Below are 23,840 nucleotides of genomic sequence, written 5' to 3' on the forward strand. Positions count from 1 at the left end.
CGGAAACAATAGAAGGAGGAGATGTAAGTGGTAAAGAGGGTTGATCAGTAACTTCTGAGAAAAGAGGTGATGGAGGTGAAATAATTTTGGTGACAAAATCCAAGGAATTTTGTGTATTAATAGGTGAGTGCTTGTCACTAGTAAGAAAAGGAAATATATTTTCATAAAATACTACATTCCTTGATAGAAAAATTTCCCTAGAATTGAAATCTAACAAAAGGTAGCCTTTCACTCCTGTTTTAAAACCCAGTAAAACACATTTTCTTGCACGAGGTTGAAATTTTGTTCTATGAGTTTGAAGAGTTGAAGCATAGCAAAGTGAGCCAAAAACTCGTAAGTAAGTAATGTCAGGTTTAACATTGTGTAACACCTGAGATGGAGAAAAATATGTCAAAACTTTGGAAGGTAAAATATTAATGAGTTGCACAGCATAACGAACAGCAAAAGACCAGAAAATTATGGGCAAATGGGATTGAAACATTAAAGATCTAGCAACATTGAGAATGTGTTGATGTTTTCTCTCAACGACTCCATTTTGTTGAGGTGTTTCAACACATGATAATTGATGTTGTATCCCTTTTTGTCTATAAAAATCTGTCATTGCAAACTCATTACCATTATCTGATCTAACAGCTTTTACATCAATGCCAAATTGTGTTTTTATATAAGAAACAAAGCCAATAAGTTGTGATCTTGTATCTGATTTACTTGTCATTAATTTAATCCATGTGTATCTAGACATATCATCCACTATAGTTAAGAAATATTTGAAACCATCAACAGAAGAAGTACTATAGGGCCCCCAAATATCAACATGAATTAAATCAAAAGGAGCTTTTGAAACAGTAGTACTTAATTGAAAAGGTAATTTTCTTTGCTTAGAATAATGACAAGCATCACAATGCGTGTATTTTGTATTGGGTAAACTGGCATACATGTTGCGTAATTTGGTATAACAAGAAAAAGAAGGATGCCCTAGTCTATAGTGCCAAATATCTATAGAGTTATGTCTTATTGTAGAACAAGCAATAGAATTCTCAGAAGTAATAGCAGCTGGTGAACCAAGGGGTGTGGGTGCAGAAACTATCATGACATACAAGCCATCTCTTTCTTCAGCTTTGCCAATCATCTGCAGGGTTGACTTGTCCTGTATTTCACAGGAAAATTCAGAAATGTTAAGTTTACAAGATAGAGATTTAGTTAACTTTGTGACCGAAATAAGATTGACAGAAAAATTAGGAATAAACAAGACATTATGTAAAGTAAGGTGTGGGCTAAGTGAAACAGTGCCAGAAAAATGAGCAAATGAAGAGTTCTTGTTGGGTAGTGATACTGTAATTGGTGAGATTCTATGATAAGAAATAAAATGAGACAAAGAATTAGATATATGATCAGTAGCACCTGTGTCTAGAATCCATTTGGAATAAATATTACCTTGAGCCTGGGAAGAAGTGGAAGCATTATGAGAGCTCACTAGATTAGTAGAATGTGGGATTGTGGGATTAGATTGAGGAAGAAGTGCCAATAAACCATGAATTTGCTCTTGAGAAAGTCCCAAAATTGCGGAATGTGATTGTGCCGGAGAATTATTATAAGAAGGAACTATTGTAGAAGAATCTGTTGTAACATTGTGGACTCTTTTGGATTTGAGATCAGGTGGTAATCCATGTATTAGAAAGCAAGTATCAATGGTGTGGTTTGTCCTGCCACAGTGAGTGCATTGTCGAGGTGCACCAAACCTTCCCCCTGAGGAACGAGCCTGAGAACCTTGATAACGAGCCTGAGAACCTTGATATGAAGATCTTCCCCGGCCATAATCATTGGCAGGAGAGGGTTTACCTCTGCCATTGAAGGTAGAAAAAGAAGGTTTAGATTGAGAAACTTGTGACGCCATGACTGGAGGGTGAGAAAGAATTCCTGATTGTAATTGTCGCTCATGTTGAATTATCATCGAAAAAATTTTGGGTAAAGAAGGCAAGGGATCCATGAGAAGGATCTGAGAGCGAACAACAGAGTAATTATCATTCAAGCCTCTAAGAAAACAAAGAACACAATCATTTTCACGATATTCCTTCATTGTCTTAGAAACAACACAACAAGAAGTAGAAGATTGGCATTCAGGAATAGGGCGAAAATTGCAAAGTTCATCCCAGAGAATCTTCATTTTAGTGTAATATGCAGTAACACTTAGATCAGATTGATGCATTGAATAAAGATCTTGATGCAATTGTGAAATTCGAACAGAATCACCTTGGGAGAAACGATCTTTGAGATCCTTCCATGCCGTAGCAGCAGAGTCAATCCAAATAATACTTGTAGCAATCTCATGAGAAACAGAATGATTGATCCAAGATAAAACTAGATTATTGCAACGCTTCCATGCTTGAACCATTGGATCTGTACCAGCTGGACAAGGAATGGAACCATCAACAAAGCCAAATTTATTCTTCATTTGTAGTGCCATAGACATCGAGCGAGCCCATCCATGATAATTGTGACCTTCAAGAATCGGGGAAACAAGCACCAATGAAGGATTCTCATTAGGATGAATGTAATAGTCATGTGTTGTATCTTGCAACGATGCGAGAGTAACAGAGGGAGTAGCCATAAAAGGAGAAGAAAAAGGCAGAAAAGCCAAGAACGAAAGGTAGAAAATGAAGATCTGGACAGGAAAAGAATTGGTTGCGGAAGAACGTGATAAAAAATTAATTTTCTTCTGATACCATGTTAGAAAGTGAGTTTATGCCTAACTCAACCCCACAAAACCGGCTTGTAAGGTGAGGTTTGCACCTCACTTATATATTATCATTTGGCCTTATCTCTAGTCGATGTGGGACTTCCAACAAGGATTTCACGTCTGACTCCGTTCATATATTAAACAAGAATGAGTCACAAGAACATTATAAAAAATAAAATCTACACACTATTGACTTCAGATTGAAAATAGTGTCTAAGTTTTTTTCTTTTGTATGAGATATTTATGAGACTGAGAAGTTAACTAAAAATTTAATTTAATTTTATAAAATTAATTTATAAGACGAGGTTCACATTTATTTATATATTTTAAACTGATTTTATCTTGATATAAGATTTCTATTGTTAAATATTTTTGACATAAAAAATTAACTAACATGTTCAAGGTAGGTTAAACATATAAATGATTGAATAATATTTTAAAGTTTTAGTCCTAAAGAAATCCAACAAACTAATGTAATGGGTTGTGTATAATTTCATATAAAAGATTAAGACATTGCTTTAAAAAAACCCTGAAATAATATAATAATATATATATATATATATATATATATATATATATATATATATATATCTTTAAATTTATATATTATTTATTATAATTATATTTAAATAGCGTGAGACTTTCAACTTACCTTTAAATAATACGAATATAATATATGAAAACATGATTTGTTTGGCGTTAGAATAATTAACTTGTTTTACTAGAAGAATTGTATAATCTCTAAATAACTCTCAAGGTTAGATGAAGAAGGAATATTCATTTTTAAATAACAGCACTGCTTGAAAAGGTAGACAATTGAAGTAAGAATGTGTCTTGTCTTAATAATTGTATGTGTTAACTTGTTGGTAGGCATTGTGTTGACCACAAGTGTAATTATTATGAATGCAAATAATTGAGTGGAGAAATTTTAGCAAACCTTTCATAATTTAAGCAACTATTCATGGTTTGACTTGTATTTAATGATTTAACGTGAATTTTCTTCATATTTAAATTCTCAAGGTACGTCTGTTTCTTACATTAGAAATAAAGGCAAAGAAAAAGGAAGAATATGGGAATGGGAAAATGTCCCTCGTTTTGTGCCTCAACATGACATAATTGTTTCAAATCACAACTTTTCAAAAATAAATTAACTAAATTAAGTGGATAATAGGTATGGATTTCGTGTTGGGTCTATTGAAGAGAAAGTTTTATCGGGGATATACAATACCAGTGGTATTAGAGTCAATGGTTCGTCTTGGTGACTGACCTAGGCGAGTATAATGGTTTGTATCGAAAGTCTTCTAGGCAAAGGGTTCCAGTGTTCTGTTAAGATAAACGATGGTACGATGAGATACTCGTGGTTGTGGTTGATTGGGAATGCTTCCATTGAAGGAGAAGTGTACCAATGTAGAAGGAACTCACCTTTAAGGAGAATATTGTTGGAAATCGAAAAGTGAGTTTAAGTCCCATATTGGATAAAAATGAAAAAGTAAAAATATTTTCAAACATTTTTTTCATAAAATTAAAAAGATATAGAAGTTAAAACTCAATTATTTTTCTCTCTTAAATCAAATAAATGCTTTCTCACCAAAGATGTAACAACAACCAACTTTTTACATAACTTATAACAAACATATGACAAGTGACACACATGTTTCACATGTATGATGTTTACTACATATATACCTTTCTAGTTTTCACAAGATGATTTGTACTAATTAAGTAAAGGAGGTACACTTCCAAAAGTAGTTTTTTCTCGTCTCAAATATGTTCTCCAAAACCCTAACCAATGATTTACAAATTCAAGTAAAAAATGTACAATAAATTTATGAAGCCTATACCTCATAAATCAAGCCAAATTTAATACATGTGTTAGTTATTGGAGAATGTGTGCATGTTGTGTGGTATCAATTGCCGCTAGTGTTTCCTCATTTGATATAGAGTCACTTAATGTTATTGTGTCATGGTGACACTCATTTCATGAAACATATTTATCATTATTTTTATAGTCTTCATCATCTACATTATATCTAAAGGTGGAAGAGGGAGGTTTAAGCATCATATTCATTCATAAAAAATAATAATGATAAGAACTTTTTATATAGTTTTTCCAACCAACATTTTTATATAAGCTAAAACAAATAAGTTAACACAACACAATAAGCACGCATACAAATAACAAACATGTCTATTGAAGTTTAACTGTAATACAAAAAATTGTAAGATCTCTTTCTACACAAGTTATACTTCAAATATAACACATATATATAACATCCATGAATATTTTATTAGTTAATAACTATAACACCGCAAAAAATATAAAATATAAGTATATAGGATAAATGTGCCCCATAATTTTCTATATCTTATAATAAAACGAAACATTATATTATTGTCCACGAGAAGATCTATCACCTATATTGGTATCTCAGTAGTACAGGGAAAATATACGGTAGAGGCTGTTTTCGACAATCGAATTCTACAACCAAAGCATATTAATATGAAGTAAAAAATGGAGAGCTTTTAGCATCGATTATGAATCAAAGTAAAAATATCAACATCATGCTTTGATTAAAAAAATTAAGAACTAAATCAAAAATAAAAAATAAAAAATTTAGTTATTTGGTCTTAGTTTTGCTCAAAATTTGAGGCCATATATCTTTTTTTTATCTATAATAATTATTTCATGTTAAGATTTTTTATATCAATTTTTACAAGAATCAAGACAAAATCACTTTTGTGCTTTAGTTATAGGAATAACAAAGGTCGAAAGTTGTTTATTTTTTTAAAATAAATTAAATGATATTTGGTTTCAGTTATTCCCAGAATCAAAATCAAATATTTCTTTTAGTTTTGGTTTTAGTTATGATTAAAATCTAATTTTGATGTTTTTTTAAAATATTTTTCTTGTTTATATTTCATTCTATATATATAACTTGCAAAAAAATCCAAAACACAAAGTACCCATAACAAAGTTTTTAATGTTTTTGTTGTATATTATCATTTAACCTTAGTGTTTATAAGGTTGAAAATGTATCTCAATCCCTATTTATTTTAATAATTTTTTCATTAATTATTTTATTTTATTTTATATTATTATTGTTTGTTATAAGAATTTGTTTTCCGTGGTAATTTTATTTATTTATTGTCTCTGTTTTATTACTAACAATTACAAGTTATATTGTCACTCCCATCAATCTAACGCATTACAATTATAAAACTCAATTCTCAGGTAATTATTCACTTAAAGCATTCAAGAAAGACATTTAAATTTTATATTTAAATCAATTAAATTATAATTATAAATATCAAAGCCATTCAAACAATATAAGCAAATAACAACATTGTACTTTTGTTTTAGTATTCTGCCCAGTAAAATTGGAAACGTAATCCAAACCCCAATAGCATATTATATTATTTGATACTGACGTAATCAAATTTCAATCCATTAAACAAAATTCTTAAAGATTCTGCATTACTTTCATACATTGGTAAGTTTTTTATAGAAAATATCAGTGTAAAAGTTACGTTTTATAGCAACTTTTTATATTGGTTATAATTCACTCGCTATAAAAATTGATAAATAACATAACTATAAATAATATAAGACTTTTTATAATATTTAGAACTAGAATAGACATAACAAATAATACGGGGTGACATTTTTTTTTTGTAATAAATAAGAACTTTTTTTATATTAATTACAGTTATAATCGATACAGAAAGTTAATGTGGTAAATTTTTTTAATAAAAAGTAAATTTTCTGTACCAATTTATAATTCGTATAAAAAGTAGTAGTCGCATTTTTTTAATAATTACATTAAAATCCTTTTAGTTTCCAAGATAACACCAAACGTTCTCTAAATCTAAGATCCTCAAAAATGCAAGTGGTCACCAATGCTTCAAATGTGTTCATCAGCATCCTAGAAGCATTATGAAACAACTTCAACCATGGTTTCTTCCTTAATGTAATCAGTGTAGCCATCAAAGTAATAGTAAAGAATTTCCAACACCTTGGTTGTTTCGATCTAAAGCAATACAATAAGAAGAGTGAAGCTCTGTGCCATGTCAGCCACCCAGGGAACGAGGAAAGTGCAGATTACATGCGTGAAAGGGTTTTCCTTGGCAATGGTGAAGACTATGAGTTTGGACATGAAATCTGAAGTACGACGTTGGAGCTCAGATAGGTAAAAATGATAATCAATGACAATTTTGTTGATAGGGAAGAAGTTGGCGATAAAACTATCGAAGGAGAAGTAACAAGAAGGAACACGAACATGACCAATTTGGACTAGCATCACTTTGTTTTTCATCCACAATAATCACCATTTTCAAGTTTTTTATCCTATTTCGCATTAAATCAAATTGTAAAGAGGTTCATGAAACCCTTACCTCTATTCTTTGTTGATTTGTGAAAAGTGTTGCACAATGATACTATGGATAGGTCGATTCCTGGAGTATTCTTGTTTACTATTTGAAAGATTGAGAAATAAGGATTTTGTTATTTGAAATACTTTATACCAATTGTGTGTTTAATTAGTATAAAAAATAAGACTTTTTACATTGTATTAAATAACAAGCCTTTTTTAACTTGTATAAAAAGAATTAGGTATATTTTTAATCAATCAACTCTAGCTATGCATATCTTTTATATTTTAGAAAGTTTATTCTAACTTTTCACATTTTATCTTTTGTACTTTTATAAAAGTCTACTATTTATATTTTGTTAAATATATTAACTTTCTAAATTTATTTATAAGATTGATTATATTCAAAATTTAATTATAAACTTAAAAATATTTTTTGTTTTTTTTATTTAAATTATTTTTTAATAAGCATTTTTCCAACATCTGATGACGAATTTAATTCTAGAACGATATAATAAAGAGATATAATAAAGTTCTAATTAACTACTTTAATTAATTAGCATGAATGGTGTAGGATATAGGCATCTACCACCTAATTTTTCACCAATTAACAGACCTTTTAAAAACTTCCGTGCACGTAGGTCTGATCTGAAAGAAAATAATTATCTATATGAATATGCATATAGGTTGATAATATGTTATTCAAATCTTTGACTTAGGTTAAAGCTATGGGCTAAAATATTCCCTTCCCACAGAAATTAAAGATCTCTCATATAATTAAACAGACATATATTTTATTTCAATTCATGGTGATAAAATAATTCATTAAGAGAGCCAAAAGTTGGAATAGCCAAAACAAACAATATAGTGTTGAATGTAAATACTACTTAAAGATTATTGTAGTTTTACCTTCTCTTCTTTGAATTGCTTGATATTTTAATTTTTAATAAATATTACTTTTTTTCTTTATTTTTCAAAATAAATTATATTAATATTTGTCATATTTGTAGTGAATAAAAACAACAGATTTACTAAGAAAGGTTATATCAAATTATTTTAACAAATAACATATTTTCTCTATCTATATATGTGAAAATGTAAGATTAAAAATTAGTGTTTGAAATTATATTTTTTATTGAGTTAAATATGTTTTTGTTTCTTAAATTTTATAGTTAAAATTTAGATTAATTTTTCTTTAAAATTTTGAATAATTTTGTATTATATTTTTTAAAATGTATGAATTTAGTTTTTTAAAATAATTTTAGTTAAGTTTATTAACATTTCAAATGAGTTTTTTAATTAATATTGAAACAAAAATATGTCTAATAGTGTAACAATATAATCATGAATATAATTATAAAATGTGTTTGAAACATCAAATAAATTTAACAAAATTTGATTAAAAAGACTAAATTCATATATTTTTTAAGTTGAAAAACTAAATTAAACCAAAATTTTAAAAAAAAAACTAATTTTAATTTTCACTAAAAAACAAAAATATATTTAATATATTTTTTTCTTACCTTGTTTTAAAATTAATTATTATTTTTTATGTAGATAAAAATGGCACACTTAGTAACATTATTTAAGTAAATTTGTTTAAAAAATAGTATATATGTGGTTATTATGGAAAAACTTAAGCTGAGATAGTACTTGCTGGAAGACATTGTTTTACTTAGAATTATTCTTAATTAAATCTTTGGATTTCTCTTGTATAAGGATAACAATGTTAATTATCCTTTATTTTTATGTTGCTCTTTTTAATTATATAAAACACCCTTATATTCCTTTTCCACGGTGATATTATTAAATTATATAAAGACGTGTTTTTCAAAAACAAATTCTGCGAAATATATTTAATTTCTCATCCTAATTATTTCTAGAAATGGAACCATGAACCACTTCATTAGACATTTTAGGTTAAATTGATTAAAGGGAAATGAACTTGATTCATGAAAAATTAATAAAATAAAATAAATGGGTCAATATTTTCTCTTATATTATTGAAAACGAATAAAATGTGTCTATATCTATAACACTATAATCAACATCTATTAAAAAAGATATTGAGAAAAACACTGGGACTTAACTCTCACAATTAACTGGGCCAAGATAATTTTTTTTACCTAAATCATAAAATAAGAATTAATATTTCATAGAAGAAAAAAAATCATTCTAAAATGTTGTAAGACTTTATATAAGCCTACACGAGAAAGATATAAATAACTGAACAATTTGGTAAGATTTAAAAACAATTTTAAATTTCAAATTATATTTAAAATTGTATTTTAGATTACATTCAGAAAACAATTTCAAAAGCTTAGAAATTAAAGTCAACGAAGTTTCATTGTAATTTAAACAACAAAGGACAAAGTAAAAAAATTAAAAGGCTTTTACTTCCTGCAATTCAACGATCTCCTCATGCACGCTCTCAAATTTTTAAAATGACCATTATGTTTCAAAGTTTTCTGAATAAGGATTTTTGAAGAAAAAAAAAGTTTGAAACTATATTTTGAAATAAAATTTTCAGAATAGAATTTTTGAAAACATATAAAATGTATTTTGGAACAAATTTTTCATAATGTATATAATATTTTTAGAACAGTTTTCCAAAATCTTTTTAGATAAAATATGTTCATAAAAAAAAATTCAAATCACATTAAACATATTTTGAAAAAAACTTTTCAAAATCAGTTTTTTTCTCAGTATTTTCTCTCTTCTTCCTACTTTCTTCCTTTTCTGCAATAGTGTTCTTTTTATTGTCGGCGGTGCAATTAGTAATTATAGAATTGCTTGAAGTAATAGACAATTTAAAATTTAAGGGGAATGCAGGCCCAGTACCCAATACCCAATCTGACCCAAAAGGCAATAATCTATCACCCACCACCTTCTTCTTTTCCCAGTCTATTTCTCTGCAATACCTGTTATCTGGCCGGAGTCATAGAACAAAATCTCCTTTCCTTTAATTCTTGCTGCCTCGCCGGAAAAGTGAAGAAAAGTTCCGAGTCTTATTGGAATCGCCGCCGCGTACACGCTCGACCACCACGATTTCGCCGCAAATCAAGGAATCGCGTCGCGGACTTTAATAAGTAAGCTCAGAAACACTCTATAAATGGAATGGTTGGCTTGAAATTGAAAATTTGTATTATATCGTAGTCTTCTATTTAAGTTTCATTCTCTTTATTGTTGTTATTTATCGAAATTATTATGATTCTACTGCTGTTTGGTCCTTAAGCATACAAATATGACAAAATAACTGTCTTACAGCAATCGATTCAAAATAATGAACAGTCACTGTTTCAGGCTCATCCCAAAGTTTCATTTAGTTACCACAATTTAGACATGAGGTTGTTTGGCTCATTTATATTTAATTTCTAGAAAGAATTTGATTTGTATTAGCTTAACTTTCTCCATTAACAATGTATTACCTTTAAAATATTTTTTTTCCTTTTTCCTCAAAACCCTAATCCCTTCTCTTTAATCTTCTTCCTTTGCGTCGCTGCACTGCACCTCGCCACCTCACTTCTCATTTTCTTCTTCTTCCCCTTCTCATCTTCTTCTTATCAACTACTACGTCCTTCTCCTTACTTCCCATCTCTTCCTCGCTGCACTCTCTTCCAGTGCTTCACTCTCTTCCAGTATTTTCTTTTTTTTCGTATTCCACTCTCGCGGCCCCTCCCCCATTTTGCGTTCCCTCCCGGTGCATCGTATAGGTAGGTTACTCCTCTCTTCAAACTTATTGCATTTTGGATTTGTTGCATTTTGGATTTGTAGATAGATGAATTGATGAATGGTGGTTGCTGCATTTCAGGATTGATGTTCGAAAACATTAACCTTCAACAAATTTTTTTTCTCTTAATTTTTATTTAATTTAATATCTTTTTAATTAATTGTTTTTAAATTTTTTTTATAGTTTTTCGATATGTTAGTAATTCATATAAATAATTTATAAAATTAGATTTTTTTTAATTTATTTTATTTTATTTTTACTTAATATAATAAATTTGTATTTAATATTTTTTAAAATTAAATTTGTTGATTTTTGGATAGTTTTGTAATTTATATAATTTATATTTTCTAAATGAATATTTTTTTAATTTTTAGATAGGTATATAATTTATTGAATTTAACTTTTTTAAAATAATTTTGTTTGATTTTTATTAAAATTTATTTATTTTTAATTACATTTGTTTAATTAGTTTTTAATAGTTTTTTTATAGGTTTTTAATTTATATAATTTAATATTTATTTAATTAATGTTTTTTAGTTTTTGGATAGATTTATAATTTATTGAATTTAAATTATTTTTAATTACTTTTTATTCAGTTTTTGGTTAGGTTTATAATTTTATTTTTAATTAAATTTTGTTTACTTTTAGATATGTTTATAATTTATTTAACAATCCTAGGATGAACTATAAAATATAATAATATATACATATATGCCTTTCAGTCTAACATTTCTAAAAAAACTTTACAACTTCAAATATTGTTCCGTTCAACCCCTTACTTAATTTTTTTGTCACGTATAACATATAATTATCGCTGGTAGAATTCCATAACAGAGCAGAAAACACATGGGTAAACTAGTGAAAATTTCTGGTTTTACATATAAACATATGATCATATATTGCAGTCTTCAACAATCAGTTTTACAGTTATATATTTCTGGTTTAATGATGAAATCTTATGTGCTACCTACACACTCAGTCTTAACTATCTCGCAGACTAGCACTTTCTGCTCTGTTCCTAAACACATGGATACTGGTGCCATTGGAGATCTGGTTGACAAGCTCAAGGCTATGCAGAATGACAATGTAGAAGATCAAGATGAATATGATGATGTTGACGACGATGATGAAGAAGAAGAACATGAACCCATCACACTTGGCTTTGTTGACAAGCCAAAGAATAAATGGTCTCTTCAACGTCAATATTTCCCAAGCAAAGCTGGAGGAGTCCCTGTACTTTACCTTTTCATTGAATTCATTTACAATTTACATCTATCTTGCTTTATTGGGTGTACAAAGAAAGTGCCAGTTCGTGACAGGTGATGTGAATAACAGGCTTGGCTTGACCCTTTGAATATACCATCACGGGGATCATTTGTGTGTGACATTTGTGGAGACCCTTTACAATTCTTACTTCAGGTATGAAGTTAATGTCTCATGATTGTTTGACATATGTATGGTTTGTGCTATACCTGTGGATTGTGACATATTGTATTAAACCCTTGAATTTTTAGGTTTATGCACCAACGGAGCAGGAAACAGCATTTCACCGAATGTTGTATGTTTTTATGTGTCCCTCTATGAAATGCCTCCTCAGGGATCAACATGAGCAATGGAAGCACCATCCAGAGAAGCCATCTAGAAGGTCAGGAGTCATCTTCTCTTACACAACCCTTTCCATTGTTTTAGTTCCTTTCATTGTTTATATCTGATTATGTTATGTTTTAATTAAAGTGTGAAGGTCTTCCGTTGTCAATTACAACGTGTTAATCCATTTTATTCTCAAGAATGCCCTCAGTATAATGAGAGTCACAAACCTGCTGGCTGTGGAGGTTGGTAGTCACCTTTATAATAGTTTTACTTTATTTGTTGATAATAATCCCATTCATGTTTGTAGTTGTATAGAGATCCTCTGCTTTGGTATAGTGAAGAGAGATTGTTGTTTCTGTTGTTTAGATGCGTATTTACCTTCTGGCTTGTGTTTGTGTATGCTAGTTTTGAATAGTTATACTCATGATTGTCTCATTTTGAGTACTGAGTATTCAGTACTAGTGTTGAGGAGTCCTGCATGAAGTGAAAAGGAGTTCATGACTACGATCTGTTACTGCACACAGTGGGACCACACTTTTATCAGGAAAGAAAAACTTATCTGATGTCATTCTAACATAATTTTTCAACCCGAACAGGTCACTTGCATAGTTGCATTGTAATATATAAGTCATGTATGTCGTGCTTTCCCATTAAAGTGGGTTAACACTTTTGATGACTTAGGTGTTGGACTACATGTAGGTGTATTCTATGAAACAAATTGTCCTGAATCTAGCTCGATTTTGATAGAATGTGTGCTTATTTTTCAGCTGTTCTTTGTGATTGGTGTGGCACTTGGAAGGGAGACAAGCTCTGTAGTAGCTGCAGACAGACACGGTATTGCTCTGAGAAGCACCAGGTAATGGAATTAATTTAATGTATCTGTTTGTTTTCTTCCACAAATTTGATTCCCATGATATATTTTTTTGTCATCCAATCACAGGCTATGAGTTGGCGCGCAGGACATAAAATTGCTTGCTCTCAGATACAAATTTCTTCGCCTGTTTCTGGATCCAACAAAAGTGGAGCAACCTTGCTCGAGTCACATAAAGGTCAAGTGGTTTAAAGTTGTGTACTTTTGTTCAATATTAATTTGCTTTGATAGCGAAATTATTAGTCACTTTTAGACGAAATGTAAAACCACTTTGACAAGATATTTAAATTTGCATCTCTTATGAAACCTAAAACCACCATTTCGAAATAAAACATGTACATCACTGTATAATTTTTTGACATCTACTATTTAGGTTCTTGTTAGTTTACACCTGAGGTCATTCTTCACTATCATTCAGGTGGAAGCAAGAATCTGTGGCCTGAATTTGAAATCACCATTGAAGATGAAAGTGAATATAATAGAGACATGTCTGAGGAAAATAAGCTGTCTAATTCCTTGATCTTAAGGAACAGGACGGATGACACAATGAATTCGATTTTTGATAGCTTTCAGGTATATTTTTATCATTTTAATAAGATTGTTTCTAGTTTATGTATATTATTCGGTAATTGTATTGTTTATGAACAGGGTGACGCTGACAAAAAGAGTTGGGCCTCCTTCCAGGAATGCATCGACAAGGCCCCTGAACAAGTGCTAAGGTGATAAAGATTCGCCAAATTAGAATGCTTAACTATGGTGAATTTCCTTGTGTGCCCTTGGAGGCAGATTAGTTACTAAACTGGATGGGTGAAAATGTTTGACAAATATAATATCTTGCCTTTTAAGATAAAAACTAAAATAAGCAGGAAAATAGTAGAAATATTTTCATTGCTACTTGTCTCTGATTAGCCTAACATTTTTTATGATCCAGTCATTTGGAACAAAAGTATCTGAAGTGTTAACTATTAGCTTAACACCGTTAAGTTATTCATTGAATTATAAGTATGGAGACAATTTAGAATTTTTAAATTATGAATCCAAATTTCTCTCATCCCTTATAAAAGTGAATTTCCTTATAATAATATTGTGTACTGTGTGTTCAAATAGATTAATTTGCATAATAACCAGATTGATGGGATTGGATTTATCAATATATTGGGTCTAATTACAGTTTTGGAAAATCAGGTATTATAGGAATACTAATGCGAAGCCAATGTGGCCTCTTTCAAGTGGTCGGCCATCAAATGCTGATATCCCTGGATGTAGTTACTGCAACGGACCTATGTGTTGTGAATTTCAGGTACTTATTTTAGATATCAGTGGTTGAAGCTGAATGTTGTTCTACATGTAAAGCTTTTGTTTTTTTGCTTGCTCAACCAAATGTTTGTATATTTTCTTTGGATACTGAGTTGTTAATGTGGGTGGTGCCAGATTTTGCCACAGCTGCTTTATTACTTCGGTGTTGACAATGAAGTGGACTCTCTGGATTGGGCTTCAATTGTGGTGTATGCATGTGAAGCCTCTTGCAATGCAAGTTTGCCTTACAAACATGAATTTGCCTGGGTTCAAATTCATTCACCTTCCACAGCCTTGTAGGGAAATAACAGGGAAGTGTCTTGTTTTAGTTATTTTTTAAAATTTTGGGCCCAGAAGTTTGAAGTAATACTTCAACCATCGATTTTGAGGATTGAGTGTTGATTTTGTAATTTACTTACATAGGTTTTTTTGTGTCCTTGCTACAATCAATTTTGATACGATATGTAGACTGCTAATTCATTCAGTTAAACTTTAGGTATAACACTAAAGTAATTGTATAGAAAGTTATTTGTTTTCAATTTGATAATTCATGATTTGAGTTGTGATTTTCCAATCCCATTTATACAGCACTTCCATTATATTTACACCAATTTCTATTTTTAAATTAAAATTACCAGAAAGTCAAGATTTTTATAATGCTTTTTTTTATCCAAAGATTCCCACAAAATGTTCCTACAGGAAAAATGAGTATATTTTCAGAGAATGACTTTACACAATTTTTTAGAAGTGAGAATCTATCTTTGCCCAGTTAAATTAAAAAAAAAAGTACTATCATATTACTTTTATTAAATTATTTAATATGACGATGAACTAAAAATTAATAAAAATAATGCATTAGTTTTCAATCTCAAGAAAATGTGTATAAATATTTCTAATAATATATTTTTACCAACAAAATAGAATTTAATTATCATTAGAAATCATAATTTCTAATATGTTAATGATCATGATTTTCGGATATAGAAAACTTTATCTGCTACCATATATTCTATTAATGCTATCAAATTTTAAAATTGTATCACTATCAAATTTTAAAATTACATCACTATTTATCACTATCAAAAGAAAGACAAGTTAGGAAAGAGACAGACGAACAGCATAACACTTACGTTGTTTATTTGCTGACAATGTTACTAATTTAACTTTCACAATGAAATAAAATTTTGGAAACCTTTTGTGATTTTTGTTTTCTTTCAAAGATATTTGTCGGTGCTTCACACTTTAAAAGTTCAATATGATAATATATTGAGAGACATTAATTAAATATATATAAATATTAATAAAATATTGAGGGGGACTTACACTTCATACTATCGAATCTCTCTTCAATGACTGAAGATAGTTTCAGTAGAATGAATTCTCAAGTAAGTGACCTAACAATACCTTCTTCGGACGGTTACACTTACACTCACTCTGGAAATAAAAATCTAATGAAGATAATTTGTATGGAAATCTAGTTAATTAACCAAACAAAATCAGTCTAAGATATGTTTAAACTAGATTTTATGTAAGCACTTAAAAAAATGGAAATCAGTTTTTCCCTAAGCCAAATTGTTAAAAAAAATTATAAGTTTTTTTTTAAACTTTTTTTTAACTTACACTTAATTTTAGTTTATAGAAAAAAAAAGGAATTATTCTCTTTAATGATTATGAACGGTTTATCCAATAATTAACGGAAGAGTTTATAAAAAAAAAAAATACCTTTACAGCCAGGTGGTCCATCCAATGATATAAACGTGACAATCCATAAGATAGGCATCAGTCCCTTACTTCAAAAGTCAATATCAAGTATTAGAAATAGACGTCTTAAGAAGAACCTGGAAACTGATGATTTACATTGTTCAAATATAGACAGACTTAAACCTTTTATATATATATATATACAGACAAAGGCAATACTTGCTGCTAATTTATCTAAATATAGACAGACTTAAACCTTTTATATATATATACAGACAAAGGCAATACTTGCTGCTAATTTATCTAACATAACTACTTTGGTACATTCAATTGCGTAACCACATTGATGCATTCCTGTTGTTGCAATTATTATGTTGAGCCTTTTCTAACAACCTTTCCAAAGCAACATATAAATCCTTATTATGAGCTTAATAACATCGAATATAGTATTTGCAATTGTATCATTCTCCTATTCTCACTAAAAAGTATTCTATAATAAATGTGGAGCTAGTAAAGCAATAATTAACAGAAATTTTCTACGCAATCAAGCTACAGTGATAACAGAAACGGCTAAAATCGCAACCGTTATTTTTTTTCTTTTTGGAAATTTAAGCAAAAAAGTGTAACAATGGAATGAATTAAAAAAATAATAAACGAATGAAGAGATTGCTTTTCACGGAAAGGCGAAATGCGACTTCCTTCAACAGCAAGAAGAAGATCCAATCATTTCACAGCTAGGAGAAACAGGAAGCCTAATCAAGCCCTAGGAAGATTTACAAAATTAAAAAAGTAGCGCGTAAATTAAAAAGCGAAGGTTTCGGATACCGAGACGAGAACCGGATTTCGTGATCCAAGGAACCGGTCACCGTCAGATCCATGACCTGGAAGTGGAATCATACGGCGGCGCCGGATCGATAACGGTAGAGCTTTCCGAACACATGCAGCGCGGTGACGAAGCCGATGAAGCAGACGCTCATCACGAGCACCACCGTTGGCGAGATCTTGAGGCCGGGAGCGTCGTCGGTGTAGAACCGCAGCATGTTGCTTCCTCCTGTGCCGGAACCGCTTCCGACGGAAGCGGAACTGTTACCGGCTCCGAGGCGGCGACGGCGCATCCCGGCGGTGGCGGCAGCGGAGCCGCGGGGAGCCATCACGCCCGGTCGCGTGGTGGCAGCGGACGTTGATGATTGAGATTGCGATACGCCTCTCGCCATGTCGAAGAGATGCGAAGATCACGAGGGAAGAGTGGTGCGGAGAAAGAACAGAGTTGAGAACGGAAATTTGCGAGAGGATCGTTAGAAGCGTAAAATTATTTATCTTGATAAAAAAATAAAAAAGTTATTAGTATTATTTAAATATCACTGGCTTCACTTATCCACTTGTTAATTGAGGTATTAATAGTAAAATATGAGATTTATTTAAGGATCTGAACCTATATAAGTTTACAATGAATCTTAATCTTGCACATTCAAGTTATAAATAGGCGCGGAAGATATTTCAACTGATGTTAATTAAAACTATGGTTATTTCTTAAATAGGTATATGATCGTTATATTATTTAATATTAGTAATTGTTTTGAAAAATGAAGACTTCAATTTCAATGCTAATATTTTATTATAGAAATAATAAAAGCCAACTACAATATGATGTAGCCGGATCAACTCACATACCAACCATATATAATGCCGTTGAGAATGGAATCACCGTGGCTATGTTTAACTAATTAATGATACTTCTTAATTACATCATAGTGATAATGAATTCGTTACAGAAGACGATTACAACGTGTCATGCACGCATCTTTTTATATACGACGATGCCAAAGGAATGGCATAAGAAGATAGAGTTACATAATGTTTCAATTTACACAGACGCAACACCTTGAATGAATGAATACGGTGGTGGGTGACTACGTGGCAGTGGTTGGTCTATTATCAAAGGAAAATTCCTTGGTGTGTGCAACGGTAACAATTTCATGTTGGCTTGTGTTAGTATTGGGATCATTGGTGGGACCCATTTCCACTTCGTGCTGCGAGTACGAAGGAGAAGGGGAATCGATTTCCCAGGGCTGAGTGTGGTCGCCGTCGAAGTTCGAACGCCGTGGAGAGGCGGGGAAGCTGTCTATTTCAGAACGGTAGTAGCGCAAGAGGTGCATTGGAGACATGTGGTGGCTCGGGGTCGTGGGTCTGCTCGACATGGGTGTCCCCGACAACGACAAGGGTCCCACACGGTTCTGTCTTATTTGCTTCTTCGCTGTCTGGTGCCACTTCCGCAGTGCCTCCGCAACTCTCTCGTTGAATATCGTTGGCTTCATCGTCGAACCCATCTGTTATATATACATTAAATGTAATTAATCTTTCATTAATGATCATTACTGAAGGAAAGCATACGGAGGAACAGGGTTTTATTGCTACCTGTGTCACCAGAGCATATAGAGGAAGAGTGACGTAGCTGCACAGGATTTGAATAAGGACCCTGACAAATCCGATTAACTTATAATAAATAATCAACATTTTAATTATAATTAATACAGATGTAGCTAGTTTGAGTAATGATGAAAGGTGATGATACCAACCCCATTGAGATTCTGATCACTACATCCTCAGTATGTGCGTGGAAACACGACTTAATCCCAAATTGAAGCTGTGATTTAAACATTGGTGATTATTTAGTTTTTATGGATCGATGGAGTAAGTTTTTGTTTTTTGTTTTAATAATGATTAAACTCTACGATGACTTACCGCAGACCATGAGAAGAAAGCCAGCTGAAAAGCATTCTGTTTGGGTGTGGGGACGAAAATAAGAAAGAGTGAAGTCATAATATATAAATTAATTAGTATATAATGAAAAGAAGTATATGATTAAGCAACAACATAAGTAGTACCTGAAAGAGCACAAAGTTAATAAGGTAAAGAACAAGAGCAGGTCGGTTAAACCAGAACAAATAATCCCCTGGCTGTACCAATGGCACTCCCTTTAGAATCTCTCCTCTTTGTTGAATTCTCAGACCCATCTCAGTTATGATCACTTGCAACTTGGTTCCAACTAACAGAATGATCTACATTTTTATGCACATTACAAGGTTATAATTATGGATATATATCACCATCCATCGTTTGGACCAAATAATGAAAGTAGGAGTTGAATGTGCTCACAATCAAAGGAATAAATGGCAGCCACAGATAAGAGTACGAGCCTGTCCATGCAGATACACATCACAGTAAATAATAATAATAATTATAATAAGTCAAATGCGTGGGTAGCACGTAGTTGCTCAATTACCATGAGTGTTCAAGAGAAGAAACAGCACCGCGAAGAACCAGAATGGAGGACTGAAATATTTAAAAACATCAGTTAAATCATAATATGTGTAATGTTTCTTAATTTCTTCGACTATCCAAATGACAGTGCACGAAACCTGATTCCGACAACGACTTTGAAATCCTCGTCTAGTGATCGTTTTATGTATTTCCGAAAATCAAATTTGGAGTGACTTTGAGGAGCCAAATGTGCCTGAAATCAAAGTAAAATTCAAAGTCATTAGAATGGTTTGAAATGATAATTTCAAATACCTTTTTTTCTAGGAAAGCTCAGAGAAGGAAAAACCAAAACATTAACGTGTAATTGATGGTGTTTTGATTAAAGAAAATGGCAAATGAAGCTACCAAGAAGGAGACATATTTGAATACCATGATAAATCCATGTCTTAAGGTCAAGTAATCCACTTTAGGTACTGATCTCACAAATTGCCTAAAGAAACAAACCTGAAACCATCCAATCTCAGCCAAATTAATAAAGAATCACACACAAATTAAACACTAAGCAAAGTGGTCCTAATGCAAGAATACTCAGATTTCAGATAAAGGAAAAGGTCCTATTCCGAAAGTCATGAACAAAAGGACCACTACAAAGTCTAAATCCGCGTTCAGTTATCTTATATGGAACTTTATTTCTGAACCGTTTCATATTTATTTGAATACATTCAGTGTAGAATAGTCTTCTCCAAGTTTTCTCTATATGCATATGAAAATGCAGTGATCTTTCACATTAGTTTCTGAGAGATTCTAAAACTGTCACTCATTTTAGTATCTGGCTTTTACATCTTCATTATATTTATAAAGTCATTTACTTTAATTAAAAAAACTGAAATAAATTGCTCAAAGTCAGAGAGTTCATAAAGTTTAGGGAAAAAAATTAAATTATATTAAACGAGTGAGGCTAAAATTCAGCTTATATTAAGTTATAAAAATAAATATAATAGATTTGGCTTACAATCCACATAAGGACAGGGTTTTTGGTCCAGAAACTCAAATGCCTTCTTCCAAACGATGTTTCTCTAGCAAATCTAAATCGTTCAGGATCTGAAATATCACACAATGAGAACAATATAATTCGATATGTTAATACATTGATAATGTGAGTAAATTATTACAAATTCTTATGTATGTGTTAATTTGTGAATACAAAAAATACATATGCAGAAAAGAACTGACCATGTGAAAATTGGTACTCTGGTGTCTTGGTTTCCTCTTCCCATCTTTTCCACCTCTTCATCTATATTGAGATACAAGTCAAACAAGTAAAGGGTAATTATATTTTGGCAAAAGAAAATTAAAATTATTAAAAAAAATTGTCTTTGATTATTACCTTTGCTCTTCCTAGAGCCATGGTGGTAATGCAGTAAAGGACATGAAAAACAGTTAGCACAAAGATAAATATATGGAGTTGATGGATGCCGTCGGATGACACAAACGGGACTTTACCCTGAAACATTTTGCATTGTCAAAGAATAACATCATTACATAAAATAAATATATTAGTATATCAGCAGAAAAAATGTAGTTATGTTAATCAAACATATTCAGTTTTTATGATTCAGAAAAAAAGGGAAATTTGAATGAAAAAAAAATCGTCAGAATAAATTAAGACGGCAATTTTATTCTTAAAAAAATGAAAGATTCAGATTTGCATGACATGTGCTGTACCATTTTTCTAGTTCTGCATTATATACACTAATGTAATTCAAAGGCAACAATTTCTTGGTTATTTGATAATATATGTGGTGGAGCTAAGCCTGATTTTGTTTTCACAATTTGATTATATCAGATATTACATGAAGACTTTTAACATATTGGCCCCTCAAGACATTATATTATCTCTGACTTGAGTGACACAACTATAGAAGAAATACACAACCATAATACGTATCACTGTCGTATATTTTAATGTAGAAAACGACTTCTTCAAAAACAATTAAGAAACCTTGACATTATTCAATTGACATAACTGTCTTTAATTGTTTCTCTGTCCCATATTGCAAGTCTTTTTTTAAATATTTAAAAGAAAAGTATATTAAACATTCTTATTGTTACTTTTTTAAGCATATCCACTCATAAAAATTACCGAACTTGTAATATAGTCATTATAAGTCTATATATATATATATATATATATATATATATATATATATATATATATATATACAGTAATAAAAGTTTTTAAATATATATATATATATATATATATATATATATATATATAAAGCTATAACATATGTATTATCGATCATTATATACTATTGGCATAGTGAAACGTTTCTATCAGTATAGATTTAATGTCTACACTAATAAAAAAAAATTGTTAAGAAAAAGTCTTATTTTCTTTCACTGATTTGGGAAAACAGAAAAATAAGAATGCTCGTTAAAGTATTAAAAATGTTCTTTTAATAATATTTTTTGACAATTTTTTTATAACAGTATGTGATAGTTTATGATTGGTCTATTTGAAATATGCTGACTATTTAATAAAATAGTAACACTTAATCATTCTTAAAAAGTTGTTAAAATATTATATGCTACTTGATCATAGGACTGAGCAACTGGTATCACTCGGTATTAAACTGTCTGTTAAAAGAGAACAATCTTCTTAACATATTTATTAAATATCGTGAGCAGTAACTTAAAAAAGAGTGTATGACAGAAATGTGTATCAAAATTCCTAAAAGTAAACTTTATTCTTAATCTCTACTTTACAAAAAAAGACTAAAATCATCAGCATATATATATATATATATATATATATATATATATATATATATATATATATATATATATATATATATATATATATATATATATATATATATATATATACACACACGGAATGTGTGAGTAAACATTGATGAATACTGCTAAAACTTGTAAAACCAAACGGAAACTGATGTTGTGCACAGGTATAAAATTAGACCAGAGAAAATTTTTGAAGCAAAATATGGTAGAAATTGCAGAGTTTGAAAATGAAAAGAATAACAAAATCCTACCAACCTCGCCACACTTGTCGCTTCCTCCTCCAGCCAAAACACGGCGTGGAGTTACCTCGTTTGAACCATGGAACGCCGCCAACAACCTGCGGCTGTTGGTTCCCTGTTCAGACTCTTCAGTGTCTGTGTTTTCGTGACTACAAGGGTGCCATGTTGATGCAACTTTCTCTGATATACATATTCTTGATATCAGACCTTGTCCCACCGTTAAAAGCAACGATAAGAACCCCAGTAACATAAGCTCTGCAACAACCCAACAACTAGTTATTTAATTAATTAAGTAATCATAAAGTTTTCATTTATCAACTGATCATTAAGATTTTCTCATTGTCAACAGTTTAAAAACCTGATTTGATCTTTTCCAGTGACTCGTACAGCGCTCTTTTGTGCTTCTTCTTCAACCACTGCTTGCATGTACGTATTGTGTTAATCATCAATATATGTTACCTCACACATATTAACATATAAAAAGCTATTTTGGACAACATTGGAGTACATAAAATGAAAAGTTTATACCTTTCCGATGAGGTGGATGATGTGTTCGATGATTATAGATATTAAGATCAAAACAAAACAGACGGTGGAGACGGCCCATGTGGGTGTTTCCTCCAAGTTTCTTCCTCCACCTCCACCTGCCATGGATTAGTTCTTCTTTTGAATGTTTTTTCTTTTTTTTTTTTGGTTTCAATGGTTGGTGATAAATAGAAGAAGAGGAAAAGTTATGCAGAAAAAGGTTGCAGAGAAGAGTTTTAAAGAGAAAGAAGATGGGAGTTATGAAAAGGGTGCTCTGTGTTTAACTTCTATCAATGATTGAAGTATTGTTTGGGACAAGCAAGGTTGGTTATGGCATGTTTGTTATATATGCTTTGTAAAAGAGAAAGAAGAGAATTTATTCATAAGAGCTTTCTACTTCTCTTTTCTTAAGCAAACACCAATAACTTTAAGGGTCTTGCTCTTGACTTTGACGTATAAATTCTTGTTAAGATTTAAATATATGAGAAAAGACCAACCCCTTCAAAAGAAACTACTTAGTCACAACATGTTTCTAATTTTATATTAATTTATGTTTCCATCTTTTTAGTAAAATTTTGTATTCTTTAATTTGTCCCCAAACCAATCAAATTAAATTGTTATGGAAAATATTATTACCTAAATTTTTTACACAATCTTCTTACTTATTTTTTACTCTCTTTTTTTAAATATAAAACTTTTACTTTTGTATCTTGTA

The 23,840-nt window shown here is 30.7% G+C and overlaps 4 protein-coding genes across 5 annotated transcripts; 1 reads left to right on the top strand and 3 right to left on the bottom strand.

Moving 5' to 3' along the window:
• Positions 1-1,440: 1,440 nt before the first annotated feature.
• On the bottom strand, positions 1,441-2,621 carry LOC128196765 (uncharacterized). The gene is made up of 2 exons (XM_052878326.1): positions 2,251-2,621; positions 1,441-1,841 (listed from the first exon to the last, which is right to left on the bottom strand). Exons 1-2 carry the CDS (start codon positions 2,606-2,608, stop codon positions 1,672-1,674), a joined length of 528 nt encoding a protein of 175 aa, XP_052734286.1. The 5' UTR covers positions 2,609-2,621; the 3' UTR covers positions 1,441-1,671.
• Positions 2,622-10,001: 7,380 nt separating this feature from the next.
• Positions 10,002-15,153, top strand: LOC108339657 (uncharacterized). 2 transcript variants are annotated; one of them, XM_017576838.2, is made up of 11 exons: positions 10,002-10,193; positions 11,814-12,067; positions 12,170-12,253; positions 12,349-12,479; positions 12,569-12,666; positions 13,192-13,280; positions 13,365-13,473; positions 13,714-13,868; positions 13,944-14,014; positions 14,481-14,595; positions 14,727-15,153. In XM_017576838.2, the coding sequence occupies exons 2-11, from the start codon at positions 11,861-11,863 to the stop codon at positions 14,889-14,891; spliced, it is 1,224 nt and encodes a 407-aa protein (XP_017432327.1). In that variant the 5' UTR covers positions 10,002-10,193; positions 11,814-11,860; the 3' UTR covers positions 14,892-15,153. The 2 variants fall into 2 exon arrangements, with proteins under 2 accessions (XP_017432327.1, XP_017432326.1); XM_017576837.2 differs by having other exon boundaries at positions 10,003-10,193; positions 11,831-12,067.
• A 1,697-nt stretch (positions 15,154-16,850) lies between these two features.
• LOC108340111 (protein transport protein Sec61 subunit beta) lies at positions 16,851-17,620 on the bottom strand. Its single transcript, XM_017577337.2, has one exon. The coding sequence runs from the start codon at positions 17,504-17,506 to the stop codon at positions 17,186-17,188; it is 321 nt and encodes a 106-aa protein (XP_017432826.1). The 5' UTR covers positions 17,507-17,620; the 3' UTR covers positions 16,851-17,185.
• A 361-nt stretch (positions 17,621-17,981) lies between these two features.
• Positions 17,982-23,525, bottom strand: LOC108339868 (MLO-like protein 6). The gene is made up of 15 exons (XM_017577088.2): positions 23,129-23,525; positions 22,959-23,016; positions 22,617-22,855; positions 20,941-21,057; positions 20,787-20,847; positions 20,566-20,654; positions 19,983-20,057; positions 19,712-19,806; positions 19,576-19,625; positions 19,449-19,489; positions 19,178-19,351; positions 19,035-19,070; positions 18,869-18,936; positions 18,708-18,768; positions 17,982-18,619 (listed from the first exon to the last, which is right to left on the bottom strand). The coding sequence occupies exons 1-15, from the start codon at positions 23,249-23,251 to the stop codon at positions 18,203-18,205; spliced, it is 1,704 nt and encodes a 567-aa protein (XP_017432577.1). The 5' UTR covers positions 23,252-23,525; the 3' UTR covers positions 17,982-18,202.
• Positions 23,526-23,840: the final 315 nt, after the last annotated feature.

Source organism: Vigna angularis, chromosome 5, assembly GCF_016808095.1.
Source record: "Vigna angularis cultivar LongXiaoDou No.4 chromosome 5, ASM1680809v1, whole genome shotgun sequence".
NCBI classification, from domain to species: domain Eukaryota; kingdom Viridiplantae; phylum Streptophyta; class Magnoliopsida; order Fabales; family Fabaceae; genus Vigna; species Vigna angularis.